This window comes from Crotalus tigris, unplaced genomic scaffold (assembly GCF_016545835.1).
Source record: "Crotalus tigris isolate CLP2741 ecotype Arizona unplaced genomic scaffold, ASM1654583v1 scf7180000017765.3138416, whole genome shotgun sequence".
Taxonomy (NCBI): domain Eukaryota; kingdom Metazoa; phylum Chordata; class Lepidosauria; order Squamata; family Viperidae; genus Crotalus; species Crotalus tigris.
Window position 1 is genome coordinate 1,879,595 of NW_024096620.1, and position 19,733 is coordinate 1,899,327.

Sequence of the window (19,733 nt, forward strand, 5' to 3'; positions counted from 1 at the left end):
TAATGGGGTCATACGTATATGTGCAGACTACAAGTGTACACTGAATAAGGCCCTGCAACAGTACGCTTATCTAGTGCCTGTGGTAAGTCACATTCTGGCCTCCCTCAAGGGGGGGTGTATTTTTGCGAAGCTTGACCTGGCACAGGCCTATCAACAGCTACCTGTTGATGAGGCAGCTGCAGAGGCCCAGACTATTGTAACTCACAGGGGGACCTTCAAGGTCAAGAGATTGCAATTTGGGGTAAATGTAGTCCCTGGCCTATTCCAAAGTGTCATAGAAAGCACACTTCGAGGTATTCCTGAGGTCTGTCCCTACTTTGATGATGTCCTCATTGCTGGGGAGTCATCCCAAAATTTAGCAGAGAGATTAAGGGCTGTCTTGCTCCCTTTTCGAAAAGCAGGCCTTAAACTAAAGAAGGATAAATGTAAGATAGGAGTCACTTCTACTGACTTCCTAGGATTCAGGATAGATGCTCAAGGCATTCACCCTGCTGAGGCTAAATTGCAAGCTATCCAGCAGGTCCCAAGCCCTAAGTCTAAGGGTGAGCTGCAAGCCTTCTCAGGGCTATTACATTTTTACCATGCATTTCTCCCACATAAAGCTGCAGTGGCAGAGCCATTACACAGGCTCTTAGACAAGCAGGCTCCTTGGCAGTGGACTAAAGTCCATGACAAGAGTTTCAATGAGGTTAAGGCCTTGCTTACTTCTAATGCTGTTTTAGCACATTTCAATGAGCAACTGCATGTTTGCATTGCATGTGATGCATCTCCTTATGGGGTGGGAGCTCTACTTAGCCATTTGAAGGCTGATGGGCATCACAGGTTAACAAATTTCCTTCTTGCACACTGCACCACACCATGCACTGCCACAGGGAAGACCCCTGCTGAACTCCGCTGGGGTCGCCGCCTCATCACTAAACTGGACAGGTTGCACCCTGACTGGGTAACTTCACAGGTGTCACAACCGTGGGCACCTAGGAGACTCCACGTGGGTGATCCGGTCTGGGCCTGGTCATCTCTGGGTCACAGCTGTGGTCTGCAAGATCTCTGGGCTGTTGTCATACGAAGTTGCCTTGGGAGATGGCCGCGTTCTTCGCAGACACATAGACCAATTGCATAGGAGACTGGACTCTCACCCTTCCGCTCCTGGCTCTGCTCTGGGGGGGGGGGAGGACCATAACATGCATTCTGGGTATCAGTTTTACAGGCCTAACAGGCCATCACTAGCTGCTACTGCGGCTGTTTGGGATTCATTCCAAGGTTCCACAAAAGCTCCTAACAGGAATTCACAGGATAGGGAGTCATCCCACACATCCATAATCACTCCAGACAGGGAGTCATACTGGGGATATCCACAGTATTCATATATGTCAGATAGTGCTCCAGACAGGGAGACTGACTGGGGTATCCACACAAATCACAAGAGCAAGAGAAAAATAATTCCATCAGGGGCGCTTGCCAAATTCCGCAATTGCTCCCAAAAGGTCACCAGCAAGGAGGGTTGCCATGGAGGCGACTCCTGACTCTGGCACCTTGGACACGGGCTTAGGGGCCACTGAGTATTGGGGCACTTCTGCTACCCAGTCCTCTCCATCTGCTGGCCTTGGGCCTCGAAGGACAGTGTTCCTAAGACGGGTCCATTGTGGACTCAGGGAATTCCACCCCTCCATGGTATGCTGGCTTGGACTTAGAGGATCCAGCCAGCCAGCAGCGGGGCAGGCCAGCTGGGTATTTGGGGCAGCCAAGTCCTGGCCTGCCTCGCCTGGTAGGCGAGCAGGTAGGCCAGGCACCTCATCGGGGGTCACCTGGGAATTTAGGGCAGCAACGCCTGGCCTGCCTAGCCTCGTAGGCAAGCAGGTGGGCCAGGCAATCTCTCCGGCCCTTAAAAGGTCGCAGCAGGCTAAGTGCCCACCCAAATATCTGAGAGACTTTGTGAAGTTGCTGTCAAATCATGAGAGTCCTGCTCATGAAGCCCCTGAATAACGGGTAGATTATTTTGTATTATTTTTTGATTTCAGATACATTTATTGCATGAACAAAGTTGAAGGAGTTTTGCCTGAGGGCAGGCTCAAGTATTCCACATTCCTTGCATTTGATTAATGAAACTATATAACACTCTTGCAATGTATGACGTACATGTGTGTGCACAGGTATGTTCCATCGGGGGGGGGGGGCATGTTGTGTCCTGAGCCTGCAAAAGCAGGCTCGGGATGTTGCATTGGTCCCAGGCATTCCAAAAGCTGCCCGGGACCAGACAGAGCAGCACCAGCCTTGTGCGCATGCGCAAGGTGCGAAAACGCTCTATTCTAGTGGAGGATGTTGTCTGGTTTCTGGCTATATAAAAAGGCCTGTGTGCCTTTTCTTGTTGTTCGGGTGTTGTTAGAAGAAGAATAAAGAGCTGTTAACATTGCCATGTGTCTTCATCATTCGCATGCAAACAAAGTACTTAACACATACCTATGTGCATCCAGAAAGGGGTGGCATGGGGCTGTTGACTGACCTTTCAGCCAAATGAAAAACAGCAGTAAAAAGAGTGCAGTGCAGTTTCATTCTGACAATGATGTCCTCCCATGTTTTGAAGAGACTGCAAATTCTTCAAACTATAATCAGAGTGATCCTGCTGAGTTCTCTGTCAGATGCCACAGTGGATATAATCTAGCACCTGCTTAGAACAAAACTGGCAAGTGAGGCTAGATGCCCACAGAATGAAAAGGGAGGGCAATTGCAATGTGAGGAGGGATGTCTGAGAAGATCAATAGCAAAGATTCTTTCCTTTTCTCTCAGCATGGGAGCCTTAGTTGTAATGACAGAGCCACACGGCTTTATTGTTCTTCTCTGCACCACCCTATTCTATGTGTACACACTAACAGTCTCAAAGAATGAAATTATGCATGCAGATTTTAAACATGAGTCCTCTCCTTCTTTTCCTAGCCCTGCAGAAAATTCATTTTGATGACAACTCTCTTTTTTAATTTCTCAATTATGAACAGCTTTAGCCATAGTGAGTTTGTTGAAGGTACTGTCTGTTTTATTTTTTTTTTTTAGTGCAGTGATAAAAAAATGCCCTTCATATTGTAGATACACACTACTGGGAGCAGCGACAGCCTTTGATTATAGTGTGTTGATAATGTAACTATGAGCAGCAAGTGTTCTCCAGGTGTGTTGGACTACAATCAGCATGTTGGGGAGAGGTGATAAGATTTGCAACCCCAATCTGTCTGGCAGAAGCCAGAAAAAGTTGAAAATAAACTTTTTGATGTGCCTTTTCCCTTTTTATTTTGTTTTAAGGCTGCGAGCAACAGCAACAAAACACTTGACAGATTATGACTACAATCACACACAAAATAAACTCAGATTCTTTAAACCATTATTTATTTTTTAAAATATATTTCTATTTATGCATCCTATTTGTATGGCTGCCAGTTTCATAAAAAATAAAGCTCTGAAAATAGACCATAATGTTCTGATTTGCGCACCTATCCATTTAAATCAAAATCAAATTAACCTCACTATGTCTTGGTGAGATGTACAAATCTAGCCAATTACTTTGTAAGACATAATATTTTCTGGCCACAAAAAAGGCATAAACTGAATTGCTAGAGAACATGCTGGAATGGAAGATGGCTTGGCAACTTCACCAGTGTGGCTTCTGATTAAAAAGGTATTTTGTAATTGACTGTATTCACCAGAGGAACCATTTTGACCTGTACTCCAATTCCAAATATGCCCAATATCAAATAAAGTTAGGGATCCATCTCTTATTTATTTGCTTGCTAAATTTATTTGTTAAATTTATTCGCTGCCTTTCTCACTGTGGGGTTACTCTTAGATATTAATGTCCTGATTTCTATTGAGTAAGTAATCAGCTCAAGAATGAAACCTTTATTGTATAACATATAATTCAATGCATTCTGCAGTAGTCTTTCTTTCTTGATATTACACTTCATTTTGGATGAAAAAGTCAAATAATTTTTTGCTTGTAATATTGATATCCTAAATTATAACTAATATTGATAGAATTTTGTTTTTATTTCCAATATTGTAAGTTATTCAAACAACTGTCAATAATTTTAATTAATATTGTATAAATACCATTGTATCAAAATGAGGATACAACCTCACAACAATATAATAAAAAGGTAGGATTCTTGCTTATTTTATGAAGGGAGAAGAACATGCCTCAAAATAAAAGGATTAATATTCGCAATAGTCTTGCATAACCTGTTGCCCCCTCAGCATCTTTGACTACAAGTCCTATAACATTAATTCAATATGGTAATGGTAATATGGAACATAAGCAGCTACCAGGTGGAGAAAACTAATAATTCTCTTTAGAATATTTCCAACACTCTGGACTTTTTTTCTCTTTCCTTAGAAGTATTTTCCTTAGTTCTTCCTTTTCACTTGTTGTGCTTCTGTAAACTGCTAGGAATGAAATATTCTGTTATCTGTGCTCAAAGTTCAGAAATGATGTGCATCTATTTGAATTCATATCCTTTGTAGGAAATATTAGCTCTGCTTCTTGCTAATGCTGTCACAGAAATCTTGATTTTAACTTCTCCCATGGGAATAGAATCCTAACACTTTTAAATTAAATTATCTGAAAATGTATATCACATTTCTTAATATATTACTCCTTCTGGCTCTAAAAGCAAATACCTTTTTAGAATTGCTGGAATTAAAAGTAAAGGGATTCCTTTGTGACATTGATAGAGCAATATTCTTCGAATAGCACATCTGGCTAAATGTTTTAGTGATCGTGGTGTATTTGCACATGCCTCAAAAAGGGATTCGTAGAAAGTTCTGTATGTCTGCAAAGACAAAACAAAATATGTTTGGAGTTAATATCTGTCCTCCATGCACAAAAGCATTGGAAGAAAATGTTCCAGGCTTTGCCATTATCTATTGCAGCTACCTTTTAGTAACTGTAAGCAATATTGCTGGAGCCAAATATTTTTAATTTCTAGACTATCTCTCTATTTAAATATATTATTTTCTTTTCACTGAATGTGATGCCTCCCAATTCAGCAAAATAGATCTGCCCAAGAACAAATATAGCTTTAGATACAACTGAACACACCTGTGAATTTAATACTGATAGCACCGCTATTCCACTCCCTCGTTCTATTTTGCCTAAACTTTTGATTTTAATACATCTGCCTGGCAGTTTTCATTAAACTTTTGTTTGGCCTCTTTATTTTTTAACATTGACTGAATAAGAGGAGGAAGGATTTTCAAAATGGCTACTCACATAGGGAGACAAGGATGATGGAAGAAGATGGGCTGAATAAGTTTGCTTTCACATATCTAAGTTCTGCTGGACCCTAGAAAAACAACTGAGTGGTTTTAGATCAACTATATTTTTTTTGGCTGTCTAGCTGACATGTTCACTTGGCAAGGATCAAATTATAGGAGAGAGTACAATGTATATTGTTTTGAGTTCCTGGAGTTTAAAAAATAAAAATAAATAAAATAAATTGCATAGAACCCTACTTTTATTTCAGGTTGCCAATATTTGTCTCCTGCTAAATATTCCTTTTAACAAAGATACTAACAAGATCATACATTATATTTTCTTTAATGATCAGTTTTACTTATCTCGGGTTCAAAGCTAAAAGCATGGAAACTGAACCACTCTGGCTAGCTTTATACATCATACTAAGTTAAAATAATAATTAAAAAAAACATTATGGCCTAATGCAATGAATGACTTCACTACCCTAATATAGTTGTGTATTTTTAAACTACTTACCTCAAAGATATCATCAGGTATAGCTGTTCTCCATTTTGTTGTGCACCTGATATGCTCATATGTATTCACAATAACCTCAACTGCTCTGGGATAGGAATAACAAGCTTGCAGTACCTATAAGCAGAAACATATCACTACCCAATAGATGTCACTGTTCTCCCGAAAGCCATTTTGTGGCCTATGGGAGCATCTGTAAATGTGAGGTCAAAAAAACTGAGATGGTCACCATGATCTTGTAACTGAAGCTTTAAATCTACACTGATAAGTAGTGAGTCTTGATTACCTGGTCAAGGCCATCATGGACCTTTTGTCCGCCATCTGGCCCCAAATCTAATCTTTTAAAAATACCAACTGGTAGGATCATTCCAACCTTAAACAATAGCTCTTTTATGGGAAAGATACTAGTATGTTCCAGTTCCTGTATAGCAAACTAGCTGAATGATTTCTCCATTGATGTTATGTCTCTTTGTACAGGTAGTCCTCGACTTATGACTACAATTGAGCCCAAACTTTCTGTTGCTAAGTGAAACATCTGTTAAGTGAATTTTGCCCCATTTTATGACCTTGCTTGCCACAGTTGCTAAGTGAATCACTGCAGTTGTTAAGTTAGTAGTAACACGGTTTTTCAGTGAATCTGGTTTCCCCATTGACTTTGCTTGCCAGGAGGTTGCAGAAACTGATCACATGACCACCAAGGGACTGCAAACGTCATAAATATGGGTCAGTTGCCTAGCCATCTGAATTTTGATCATGTGGCCATGGGGATATTGCAATAGTCATAAGTGTGAAAAATGGTCATAAGTCACTTTTTTCAGAAGTGTTGTAACTTTGAATGGTCACTAAGTGAACTGTTGTAAGTCAAGGATTACCTGTATTCTGAGAACCACAGATCTTACACCTGGTATAGAATTTAGCACACCCAAGGGAATTTTTCCACTGCTCTTTAATTTTATATTGCAGCTTCGGTTCCTGATTATTAAGAAGAAACACTTGTTGTGGCAAATAGTCCCAATACCAGGAATCTGGTATACTGTATCTACACCTTTCTTCATACTTCTGTGTGCAAAATGTAGATTCGTGTACACATATGTGTACAGAGTAGTCATGAGTAATATTCAAATTATGGAAAATTGTTAGAAAAGGATGGATTCTTCAGATTCTTTCACTGAATGCCATTCTGACTGATATTTCAATTAAGATGTTGAACTGGGCTTAGGAGATTCAAGTTACTGCTAAACTTCCTTTAACTCCTAGCCCCTCAGGCCAGTTTTCTCTTATAAGTGCCATGCATTTCTTGCATGTAGAAAATACATCTGTATATAATCCATATATAAATTGTTAGCAGAAAACCTTAGAAAGATAGCAATGGAGTAAGTAATGAAAGATGTGTCATTGCTGTCTTTCGATGTATATTTTTAAGTGTAATGAAACCATTATGGTTATATTATGGAATTCTCATTCTATAATAAAACAGGTGAAAGTTTCTTAAAGTCTCTTATTTAACCCATGTATGTTTGTTTCCCGGGATGCATGTTTAAGAGGAAAAAAGACATTTCTGACACCTTAGCCATTGTAAGTTTTTTTTTTCTGCTACAGTGCCTGGCCTGCATTCTGATTTAGAAATAATAACTATTGACCTCTTATCTGACTTTACAGGATCCACATGACAGACATCTTATGAGACCTTACAATATCATATTCCAAACCAAGGAAACATCTCTAGGATTCTGTTGCTCTGCAATCAGTTATTTAAACTGAATTGGACACGTTTTAAAAGATAAACCTCCATCCCATCCTGTACATGTATTCCTCTACATTAGAGGTGGGGAACGAAGACCCCTTTATGACTTGTGGACTTCAACTCCCACAAGCAACTCCCATGGCTGGCTCAGGAATTCAAGTCATAAAAGGGCCATTGTCCCCCACCCCTGCTCTACATAATACACTACACACCATCTTCCTTTTTTTACCTTATGGAATTGTGGTGGATATATCCTGGCAGCTCCGTGATTCAGAAGCAGCTGATAACAGATGTCAGGCTGAGCACTAGGACGTACATCTGTCACTTTCAGGACATATTGCAGGGGGGCACACCCATTATCATCCATCAGGTTGGCTTCAGCACCTGCCTCAAGCAACATGTTCAGTAGTACATGGTCACAATTCCAGGCTGCCTTGTGGAGAGGGGTCCTGAAATCTTCATCCCGTGAATTAACATCAGCTTTGTAGTCGAGGAGCATCCGGCAGATGAGGTGGTGATCTGTGCTGTAGGTTTGTTCCTTGCCATTAAGGGCCCAGTAAACTGCACAGGACAATGGTGTTTCTCGATGGGCGTTTACACCATCAACTACAGCTCCTTGTTCCACGTAGAAGGCAACCATTTCAGGGATGCCACAACGAGCAACGGTATGAAGGGGCATTTCTTCATCTTGATTGTTTGATCTTATATTTACATCTGCACCTATTTGAATATAAATCACAAAGAAAAGGGGAGAAATGGGATGGGATGGCACAGTGTCGATACTACTACAGCAACAAAAATAAATTATCATGAATATATAAAAACCTCAGCAAAACCTCAGAGATGCTGAAAACTCTTAAGAGTAAAATTATGTGATTTTTTAAAAAAAAATCAAGTAGCTTTTCATTTAAAAAGTCACTTCTTTTAATAAGGAGATTCAAGGAAATGCCTCTGAATATAGCACTAAAATCTAATTAGATATGAGTATGGGAAGATGAATTATCTTAAGGAATATGGACATTCAGAACTTTCAAACTTAATCCAAACTGTTTTGGATTTAGAAATCTATAGACTGACAATTTTGCAGATGCAAAAATCATTGGCATGATATGTTTTTCTCTTCCAGCTACTAGCTAACTATCCTGTTACCACATTTGAGCCTGCTAGCATTTCTGAATATTTTTAAAAGTGGATGGTTTGTTTGTATGGCAAACAAAAGTAACCTGAAAGAAATGGATAATGTCAAGCAATGCCCTGACCTCCCTCTCATAGTGACTGGAGGCTGGTAAGGCTGGATCAGGAAAAACAGGCTGAAACTATATCCTGGCAAGACAGAATATCTCTGGGTTTGGGGTTATTTGGTGCAGGGAGAATTGCCGTCTCTAGTCTTGGCTGGGATGGTACTGCCCCAGAAAGACCCAGTGTGTAATCTGGGTGTTCCAATAAAGAAGAATATTTGGGGGTCAGGGTTGAAATAAGGGATCTTGGTGCTCTCTGAGCTTGATGGTTTTCTCACAGATGTTTCATTGCCCAAACTAGATAAGTGTTCTGATGATATTATCAAGTTTGGATGATGAAATGTCTGTGAGAAAACAATCTAGCTCATAGAGCACTAAAGACCCCCCCCCCAAAATCTGGGGGTTCTTCTGGTTTCACAACTCCTGTTCAAGGAGCAGGTAGCAGTCATGGCCTGAAGGGTTTTACTCAATTGCAAACTGTGCACTAGCTATGCTCTTTCCTGCTCACAATCATTCATACCTTAGTCGCCTTCCGACTTGATTACTGCAATGTACTCTACATGGGGCTGGTCTTGAAAAGTATCCAGAAGCTCCAATAAGCTTAAAATGCTGCGGCCCACAGGTTTTTGAGCAGGCTCAGATGTGCACAGATAATCTCTGCTCAAAAGCTGCAGTGGTCGTTGATTTGCGTCCAGGTACAATTCAAAGTGCTGGTTGTCACCTTTAAAATCCTACATGGCTTGGAGCCAGTTTATTTGAAGGACTATATTTTTCTGGTCACATCTACCCAACCCATCAGAGTATGGATGCAAAGAATGTTGCTGGTCATCTCACCTAAGGAGGTACATCTGGCAGGACCCCGAAGAAAGACCTTCTCTGTGGTGGATCCCCTTCTTTAGAACATCATATCTGTAGAGATTAGATCGACTTCCAAAAGTGTGCAAAGCTCTAAAGACCTGGTTTTGCCAAAAGGCCTGGGGAACCCATCAAGTGACTTATTTGATTGGCTGTTGTTGCCACAGGGGTAGGAGTTATTGCTTTTTATTGTTTGTCTATTGGGTTTTATTTTTGTAAATAAATTACTGAGAGTGAGAGAGAGGATATGTACATTTTCTTAAATAAATAAATGTACTATAAGTCATATGGAATCTCCTACAAGAACTTTCTTTTAGTGGCTTTTTCCACTGAAGTAACAGTCCCATCAAGTGGACAATCCAAGCCTGGGTAACAGAATTATTTCCCACCTTGTCAGCTTTGTGAAAGCTCCATTGTTATCACCTTAGTTTAGGATTACCATTGGATTGGGTCTGCAAAAATCCAAATGAGCACCATAACTGGTTTGGTGAAATGGTAAAAGCTGGGAGACCATGAGTTGTAGTCCTGACATAGGTACAGAGCTCGCTGGGTGACCTTGAGTAAAACCAGTCACTCTTTGTCAGCCTTAGAAAGAAGACAATGGCAAACCACTTCTAAAAAAAAACCTTGCCAAGAAAACTGCAGGAATTTGTTTAGCAAGTTGCCAAGAGTGAATATTGATATGGAGACAAAGAAAAGAAAAAAACCCCAAATCCAAACTTTTTGCTGCTTTCCAGTATTTTGCAGCTTTAAATTGGTATGCTGGTTGTCCAAACAGGTGGCAAAATTCAAAGGGATTTTGGGTGGTTGTCTAATGAAAGAAAGAAAGAAAAGACTGGAAGATTCCTATGAGTTCATCTCTTCCTAAAATGGGAAAATGGCATATGTTGTTAACTTTTTAATTTTCTTTTATTTCTTAACTGAATGTACTTGCATGGAAAAACAGCACCCATGGTGAAAAAAGCCCACAGCAACCCTGAGATCAGAACTTGTTATACTTCTTTAATTATTTTCTAAGCCAACGTAGAACATGATCTGGGGCAGGTCCATGCCTGAAAAACCTGAAACTACAGGAAATAAATTGTAGTTCATTTCACCATCAGGTACCCATCAACAAAGCAAATTGCATAAATGAGCAATTAATTACACAAAGGGAAAAAATACCCACTCAAAATCCAGGTTCCAAATCTAGGTTGTTCTAGTGAGCAAAATAACTTCCAAACTTGTGTGCTAAACTGCACATATAAGTTGATAAATCAATCCAACTAATATGACAGGAGTAACCAGCTATGATTTCTTTTATATGATCAGAGGGCCTAACTAAAAGGTTGTCTACATTCTACATTTACAGGATACTTCACAGATACAGTCTAATCTAATAATAATAATAGGATAAATACATTTGGCAAATGTACACAGATTGCTTGGATTTTTTTTCCTGATTATTAATAATAACAGGACAAGGGAAGAACTTTATTAACTTTATGAAAAGTAAAAACAACATCATTAATTTGTCCTCTGTCAAACTCAGTAAATACTATTTATCAGCAAGAAAATCTGTGTTAATATGTACATTAATACTTTTAAATATATTCAGTTCCCTTTTGATCTAGTAATCCATCCACTAAAGAAACTTGGATTCAAGATCATACATCAGTGGTGGCGAACCTATGGCACACGTACCAGAGGCAGCAGTCAGAGCCCTCTCTGTGGGCACGCGCACCATGCCCTGGAGATGGCAACTGTCCCTCTTCAACCAGCCACCTGCTAACTTGCCGAGGTCCCACATGACCGGATGCATTCCAGCATGGCTGGTTTCCCTTCCCCCCATCCCATCCCTCCTGGCCTCACATGCTCTCTTTTTCCTGGGCACGACCCACTGCATTGCCTCCTCAGCTGTCAGCTGGCCAGCCAGCTCAGAGGCAGCTTCTTTGAACTGCTGGGGGTGGGCTGCAGAGCTGCCGGCCAAGTGGCCAGCAGGCTTTGGCTGGTGACAGACATTGTCAGCCCCCATGTGCTCACTGGCCTCTGTGTGCGGGGGCCGATGGTGTCAGGCATAGGCTGCTCTGGCCCCTGCTTTGCCTTGCCTTACGACAATGGCACCCCTGTCCTGCCTCACCTCGCCTTGCCTTGCCTCACCCCTCAGGATGAGCCTCCTGCCCACTGCCCACCTGCCAGAGACCCCCTGGATCTCCCCCAACCCTTCCCGGCCCCCATAGGCATCCCTCCCCACGAGCAACATCGATGTGACCATACCCACCTTGGCCACACCCACCCAGTCTGTCATGATCACAGCCATGCCCATCTAGTGGGCCACACCCACCTGGCACCTGGCAATAAATAAGTGGGTTTTGGGTTGCAGTTTGGGCATTCAGTCTCTAAAAGTTTCACCATCACTGTCATACATTCTCCTGATAGCATGATAAGTATTTTTTTTCTTCTAATCTATTTTTTTATCACAGGTTTGGGGAAGATATTACATTTTGTATTCTAATCTTTTCTTTTTTTTATTAAAAGTTTTAAAGATTTTAAACAATATATATCCCAAATCCCTCCCACCCTTCCCCACCCCTCCCCCACTTCTCAGAGCTGATTACAGGGTTACAAATAAACAATCGTAATCTAACTAACATTACCCAACTATACAAACAGTCAAATCCATAACATGCTTTAACTCCTTTTCAAAATAAATATTAACAAATTAAATACGAAAATAATATAATTAAACCATAAAACTAAGAGTAATATAAATTCTACCATATCGAACTATTAATAATAATAATCTAAAATTTACTCATAAGCTAAATAATACTTTTTAGTCTCATATTTCTTCTGAATATAATCTATCTATTCTTTTCATTCACCTAGTGGTTTACTATTTTCTGCAACAAGCTTCAATCTATTTTATTCATTAATTTTCTTTTATTTTTTTTTTAGAATTACTTTTTAGAAATTTATTCCTGGGAAACTGATCTATAAACAACCTTGATGGAAAAATGGAAAAAACATTTCAGTCCCCTAAATCCCAGGAAGGGTGCATGGTGGCCTAGCAGTTGAGACATTGGGCTTAATGACCCAAAGGTTGGCAGTTCGAGACCCAAGCACTGCATGACGGAGTGAGCTCCCATTCTTTCCCCAGCTCCTAACATCCTAGCAGTTGGAAAACATGGAAACATAAGTAGATACGTACGTATCACTTTGGTGGGAAGGTAACAGTGTTCCATGCATTTTGGGCATATAGTCATGCTGGCCACATGACTACAGAAGCATCTTCAGATAACACTGACTCTACCTCAGCTAGGAAACAGAGATGAACACCACCCCCTAGAGTTGGACATTACTTGACGGGGGAAACCTTTACTTTTAAGTCTCAGGAAACTCTCAAAGTAACTGAAAATTGACAAGTTAATTCTATGTCTGATGATCTGAAGAAGTGAAGATAATTTCTTCATTTTCAGTATCATTCTATTTATGCAGCTTGTTTTCTTAGTTTTACTTTTGCTTAGCATTTCACATACCTGCAGAGAATATGGAAAAATATAGACTTTTTTTATTTTATTTTTGAGCAAAATATTTTGGAGCACTTGATTCATCTCTGGTTACTGCTATCTTCTACAGTTAAATATTAACATTATCAGAACTCAACACAACAACCTTGTACAGCCTTGCAGCCACACAGGCTAGAATTGATGGAATGCAAAGTTCAAGCAATGTGGAAATCACACTTTGAGAAAGGCTAGCAGCATTAAAGTCATCTAAGTTAACCAATAATATTGAGCTGCTAGTGACAGAGAAAAAAATGGTGCCCTCCTTTCATTAAAAGATATATTAGCAACTGCCTAGCAGTCAAGTTTGTTTGAATGTTGGCAGTAGGTCACATTCAGCTAAATTGTCTGAAGACAAATGACATAGCACACCCACAGTTTTGCCTACCAACTGGAAGAGGAGTTACTACAGCTGTCCCGATTCACTTTTTATGCCAACTGAGGCAGCAGCTTCATTTTATCTTCTAATGGAGCAAAGTACATCATTAACTCATCAAATTTGCACACACCAAGCTGGCAGGAATAGCCAACACTCCAAAACAGGGGTGTCAAACTTGCCAGTCATGTGATGTGTTGTGACAAATTGTGACTTTTTTCCCATTGCCGAAGCTGGGATGGGTGCAGTTTCAGCATGACGCATCTGGTCCCATGGGCCAGCAGTTTGACACCCCTGTTTCAGAAGATAGGCTTAAGATATAGAAGAATCTTGACAGACTTGAACATTGGGCACTATCTAACAAAATGAAATTCAATGGTGAAAAAAGTAAGGTTCTACATTTAGGCAAGAAAAACCAAATATACAGGTATAGTATAGGGCAGTGATGGCGAACCTTTTAGAGACCGAGTGACCAAAAACTGCCCCCACCCCTGCTTCACCTCCCACACTACCTGCTCCACCCCCACCTACCTCCTGCCCCACTCACCTGCAGGGACATGCACAGAGAGTGCCGCCTCTGGCACACATGCCATAGGTTCGCCACCACTGGTATAGGGGGGTACCTTGCTCAATAATAATAACTGTGAGAAGGATCTTGGAGTCCAAGTGGACAATCACTTAAATATGAGCCAGCAGTGTGCTGCAGCTGCCAAAAAAGCCAACACAGTACTAGGCTGCATTAACAGAGGGATAGAATCAAGATCACATAAAGTATTAATACCACTTTATAATGCCTTGGTAAGGCTACACATGGAATACTGCATCCAATTTTGGTCACCACAATATAAAAAAGGTATTGAGACTCTAGAAAGAGTACAGGGAAGAGCAACAAAGATGATTAGGAGACTGAAGGCTAAAACATATAAGGAACAGTTGATGGAATGTCTAGTTTAATGAAGAGAAGGACGAGGGGTGACACGATAGCAGTGTTCCAATATCTCAGGGGTTGCCACAAAGAAAAGGGAGTCAAGCTATTCTCCAAAGTACTTGAAGGTAGGACAAGAAGCAAAAGAGAGAAGCAACCTAGAACTAAGGAGAAATTTCCTGACAATTAGAACAATTAATCAGTGGAACAACCTGCCTCCAGAAGCTGTGAATACTCCAATACTGGAAGTTTTTAAGAAGAGACTGGACAACCATTTGTCTGAAATGGTATAGATTTCCTGCCTGAGCTGGAGGTTGGACTAGAAGACCTCCAAGATCCCTTCCAACTGTATGATTATGATTGTGATTGTGATTGTGACTATGACTATGATAAACAAACATGCAATTTAATCATTGATAAATTGATTTGGAAGGATTGTATTCTTGAGGAACAGAGGTAAGGAGCCTAGTATTATGCTGCCTGAAACCCAAATCCACAGTCATGTTTTGAAAACAAATTTAAGAAGATAGCAGAACTTATTCAATGTTCCTATGCAACATTTGCTTGTATCTCCATCTTCATCCATGCAGGTCTATTCCAACAGCTTGAAACTATGGCTGTTTTTATGTAACTTACCTTTCCAAATCAATTGTTGTGCACAAGACAAGGAGATCTTTGTAGTACAATAGTGCAGGGGTGCAAACCCACTCAATGAATAGCAGTTGGTTTTTGCTCCATGGCTACAGAGTATATTGACACAATCCAGATTGGCAACTTCACATGCTATGTGGATTGCTGCTTTCCCATTGGGTCTGCAGTTGATGGTTGCTTTGTGCTTCAGCAGAACTCTCAGACTTTCCAGATGTCCGTACAGAACAGATAAATGTAGTCCTGTTGCCCAGGAATGTTGCAATTTATAACTAGGCAGCCAATAACCTGTTTCAGTTGAGAAACAAACAAAAGTGATTAAATGATAGCTTTCCAAAATCTTCATTTTACTAATTAGTACAGAAGGGATTAGCTTCTGTTGGTTGCAATATTGAATATAATTATACTCACTATGCAACTGAATATATTTTATGTGTTTATATATGTTTTCCCTTAACTAAGTTCCGTGTTATTCTGCTGCGCACAAAGAGCTCTTATGTGCATGGAGAAATCTCATTTCCTAAAACTGGAGACATACATGAGGATATCTTCATGTTCAACTATTCTTTCCCAGTGAGAAAGAATAGTATGCAAGTGAAACAGCAAGTCAGCAGAGTAGGAAGAGAAGGGCTCCATCCCAGAGAAACACAGTGATTTACTATAGAGGGGCAATATTTATTCCTCATCCCAGAAAAGACTGTATAAATACAGTACTCTGCAGCCTAGTAGTTCTGCAGAATTATAGATAAAACCTATGTAAAGAAATGAGTGCATTCATTCCTTTAAACCTGAGAAAATATTTCAGGTGGGTTGATAGTAGGAATAGGATTTTGTTTTAACTTGCACTGGAATGTGATCTTATCCAATTTTGCATTGTTGAACCAAGATCAACAACAAAACTCAATTATCTTTCAAATTGTGCATTTTGCCAACTTTTGTAGGGCAGCTAACCATAGCTTATGGGTTCCATTACGTGAGAAATATTTATACTGTACTCATTATTAATATTCAAAAATGCATTATTTTGGGGAAAATTGTTTGCAAAACCTGTGTGCACTGGAGATTATTGCAAGCAGAATATTGTAATAATCCACAAAAAATACAGGTTTTGCAAATAACTTTGGAGAAAACTTATATTAAACTACGTATAAATTTTGTTACTTTTTTAAAAATAGAAAATATTACAACAATGAAATTATTCATTGGAAGAAAAACCAAGAAACCAAAACTGATTATTAGGCAGTGAGGCAGTGGTGTAAGATATAGTGTAGCACCATCATGATGAAGAGGTAGGCTATATAATTTACTACCCTTTGGGATAACACTAGGCTTTCAATTGCCAGTCAATACAAACAAAACTAGATTGATCAGTATCTTAAAGGCTGAATTATAAGATAAAGGTAGTTCTTGACTTATGACTGTAACTGAGCCCAAAATTTCTGTTGCTAAATGAGTTTTGCCCCATTTTACTACCTCTCTTGCTATAGTTGTTAAGTGAATCACTACAGTTGTTAAATTAGTAACATGGTTGTTAAGTGAATCTGTCTTCCCCATTGGCTTTGCTTGTCAGAAGGTCACAAAAAGCAATCACATGACCCCCCAGGACCCTGCAATCATCATACATATCAGTCATTTGCCAAGCATCTGAATTTTGATCACCTGACTATGAGATGCTGCAACAGTTGTAAATGTAAAAAACAGCCATAAGTCATTTTTTTCAGTGCCTTTGTAATTTTGAATGGTCCCTAAATGAACTGTTGTAAGTCAAGGATTACCTGCACAGCACAGGCTTTAAGGTTAGATCACTGTAAGCAGACTTGTGTCACATGGTTTTCTCCTTAACTGTTAAATAATACTTTAACTGAAGTAAATAGTATGATAGAAGATCTATTATTTCAATTAAAAAAAAAAAACCTTCCTCATAAAGAGAGGCTAATTTTCTCCAACCCAACGGGATACTAGAAAAAATAATGTAATCCATCAGCAAGATACATTTCTGAAAACAGAACGATACATATTCAATATGGTAAGAGAGGCTAGTGGAAAAAGAGCTTTGAGCTAAAAATGGGCCAGATCCAACTGAATCAGGCCAAGGTAGTTGAGTAGCACTTCAGAAGGTGGGTGAGCCTCCCTTGCTTCTTATTACATCACTTAAGAGACATATGCAATCTGCTATGTTTTCCAAAGCTCATATCCTACAGTATTTTAGGAACCCTGTATATAGTATGTGTGTGTCCATATGAATAAAGGCAATACTCCATAATATATTATAAGAGTACCTTTAATTACATCTATTCTTTTTGCTTCTAGAGGGTATATGCAGCATGTTAGAGCACATTGTGTAATCATAGTGAAGTTGCTACCTTCTATTCTTGCCAGATTTTCCTTGTGTACTCTGTGAGTGTGTGTGTGCACGGGCATGCATGTGTGCGTGCACGTGCATGCCTTTGACTCCTGATGACTGCCTGAACAAATTCCCACATAGTTTTTTTGGCAAAATTTCAGAAGTGGCTTGTTATTGCTTTCTTCCTAGGGCTGAATGACTGGCCCAAGATCATCCATTTGTTTTGTGCCCACAGTGGGACTAGAATTTACAGTATCTCTGTTTCTAGCCTGATACCTTAACTATTACACCAAACTGGTTCTTGCATTTCTACCTAAACTATTTTAAATATGACCTGAAGCAAAACTATTTGACCAAAGATGGGGCACAGCAGCCAAAGCAAAGCAAGAGTGATGCAAAATTCACATTTGTTGGTCACTGATATATTTTCTAATCTTTATATATCGTACTTCTGATTTTTCTAAATATTCTTCAGGAATAGCACCAGAAAAAAGAACCTTGGGCACTCAAATTCTCTTCTGTCTTGGTGTTATCACTATTAAAATTTCCTTTGTTTGTTCAGCTTCAATTCTAATGTTTGCATTTTATGGAAGTTGTATATTGAGGGTGTCCTAAAATTTCTGGGTCCAGCCAATTTCTTCTATGCTGTGTATATACAGTCCATAGAAGTAATTTTGCTTCAAGATTAATCAGATTTGATCTGAAAATTTATTCAATACAATAAGACCCACAAAGGGCAAATACTCATAACACACAATAGCTAACGTCTTTCAATATTTTACAACTGAAACATTGCCATGGCTTTTTACCTTGTTTGTAAGAGGCCAGGAGCAAATTCTCATCTTCCACTTCAAACACCGTGTCCACATCTATTTGTTTTTGAGCCAAAAGCTCTTCCAGAGTTCTGTAGTCATTTGATTGTAAAGCCTCCAAAAAAGCTTTCTTCATTAGCTTGGCTGTTGCAGTCCGTGTAATGGTTTCTCCCATGTTTTCCTCAGGGGATTCTATCATGCTTGTTTTCAGTAGTCAAGCACTGTGTTTATAAAATGCATGAACGAGTGTTTTAAGTTACCCAAAGCATGCTAGCCTGCAAGCCCAAAGATAATTTTAACACTAAGCAATGCTGATCTGCCTGATCTATTTATGTAAAGCAAACATCAGCCACTCTCTGACATGCTTAATTTTGTCAAGTGAAACCAAAGCAGACCTATGCTGCCAGTATGAAGAAATACACTCAAGGAATTAGGTAACTATCAAAACTTTACCCATCATAAATTTGTTAAAATTAACTAAGAAAGCTCTTAAAGCAGGTATAATTTCTCAGCAAAACCAGCAACTAACCATATTAATTTCTGGAAACCTAATTTCTTAGCTTGGTTTTGACATGGGCAGTTATCATTTTCTCCATTAGGTAGCGATTCCATTGATTACGTATGTTATTTTCTTTGTCCACAATTATCCTCACTGTCCATTAGTCCATTAAGGTGGATGAAAATCAAGATGACTCAAGATTTCTGCCATCCTAAAGTGCAGAACAAAATGGTGGTCTCTTCGTTTATCTTAGTTCAACTGTAACAGCAAGATAGTAAGACAACAGAAAAAGAAACTTAATTTAATTCAGAAGGATAAGAATGTCTTCCATTGGAGAAGGCCTTCTGGTAAGAAGGATCAGTTATTGAAAAGGCTCTCTCTTCTCCATCCCCTACCTCACTTCAGTTTTGGGGACTAATCAGGGAAGAACCTTCAAACATGGTTTGAGTCTCTGAACAATTGAATATGAGAGCAGGTCTTCCTAGTTGAGCAATTCAAATCAGTAATTGTGTAGCCATCTTTTAAACAAAGTTGCATTTGTTTCCAAAATGACTTTTTGATACCTCCTGCATGACATACTGTAGCTATTTACTCTGAATTAGAATAAGGCTGTCCCTGAGTGGAAAAGTAATTGAGGTAATATATTCAATGCAAAATTATAAATGTGAAGAAATGCTATATAAATGGACATAATATGTGGAAAGATAAACTGATTGAATATATCAGGCATAATATTTCTGTAAGTGGAAACATTATGATCATAATAAAGGTGCTTCTCCATATATCTATTTTCAATCCTTCAGAGCAGCTTTGAGTGTATCGTGTGGAAGTAATCTGATGTGTAAGTGGAAATCTACTCAATACTAGAATCCAGTAACAGCAAAACATAGACTTATATTTCTGTAGATAATGATGATGATGATGACTTTATTTGTAACAGCTTATATCAAGCAATGATACCTTTAAAAAAAGAATGTCTCCCTATTTCAAGTTTTGGG

General features: G+C 39.3%; 1 protein-coding gene across 2 annotated transcripts in view; it reads right to left on the reverse strand.

Annotated features, from left to right (window-relative positions):
• Positions 1–18,516, reverse strand: part of ASB4 (ankyrin repeat and SOCS box containing 4) — an 82,871-nt gene extending 64,355 nt beyond the window's left edge. The window contains exons 1-5 of one of the 2 annotated variants that reach the window (XM_039341472.1): positions 18,234–18,516; positions 15,069–15,368; positions 7,723–8,213; positions 5,753–5,866; positions 4,660–4,811 (exon numbers count right to left, since the gene is read on the reverse strand). In XM_039341472.1, the coding sequence (XP_039197406.1) occupies positions 4,660–4,811; positions 5,753–5,866; positions 7,723–8,213; positions 15,069–15,368; positions 18,234–18,435 (1,259 nt within the window). In that variant the 5' untranslated portion in view covers positions 18,436–18,516. Of the gene's footprint in view, positions 1–3,250; positions 4,812–5,752; positions 5,867–7,722; positions 8,214–15,068; positions 15,369–18,233 lie in introns of those variants that run through there. The other variant, XM_039341471.1, reaches the window with a different exon arrangement.
• Between the last annotated feature and the right edge of the window lie 1,217 nt (positions 18,517–19,733).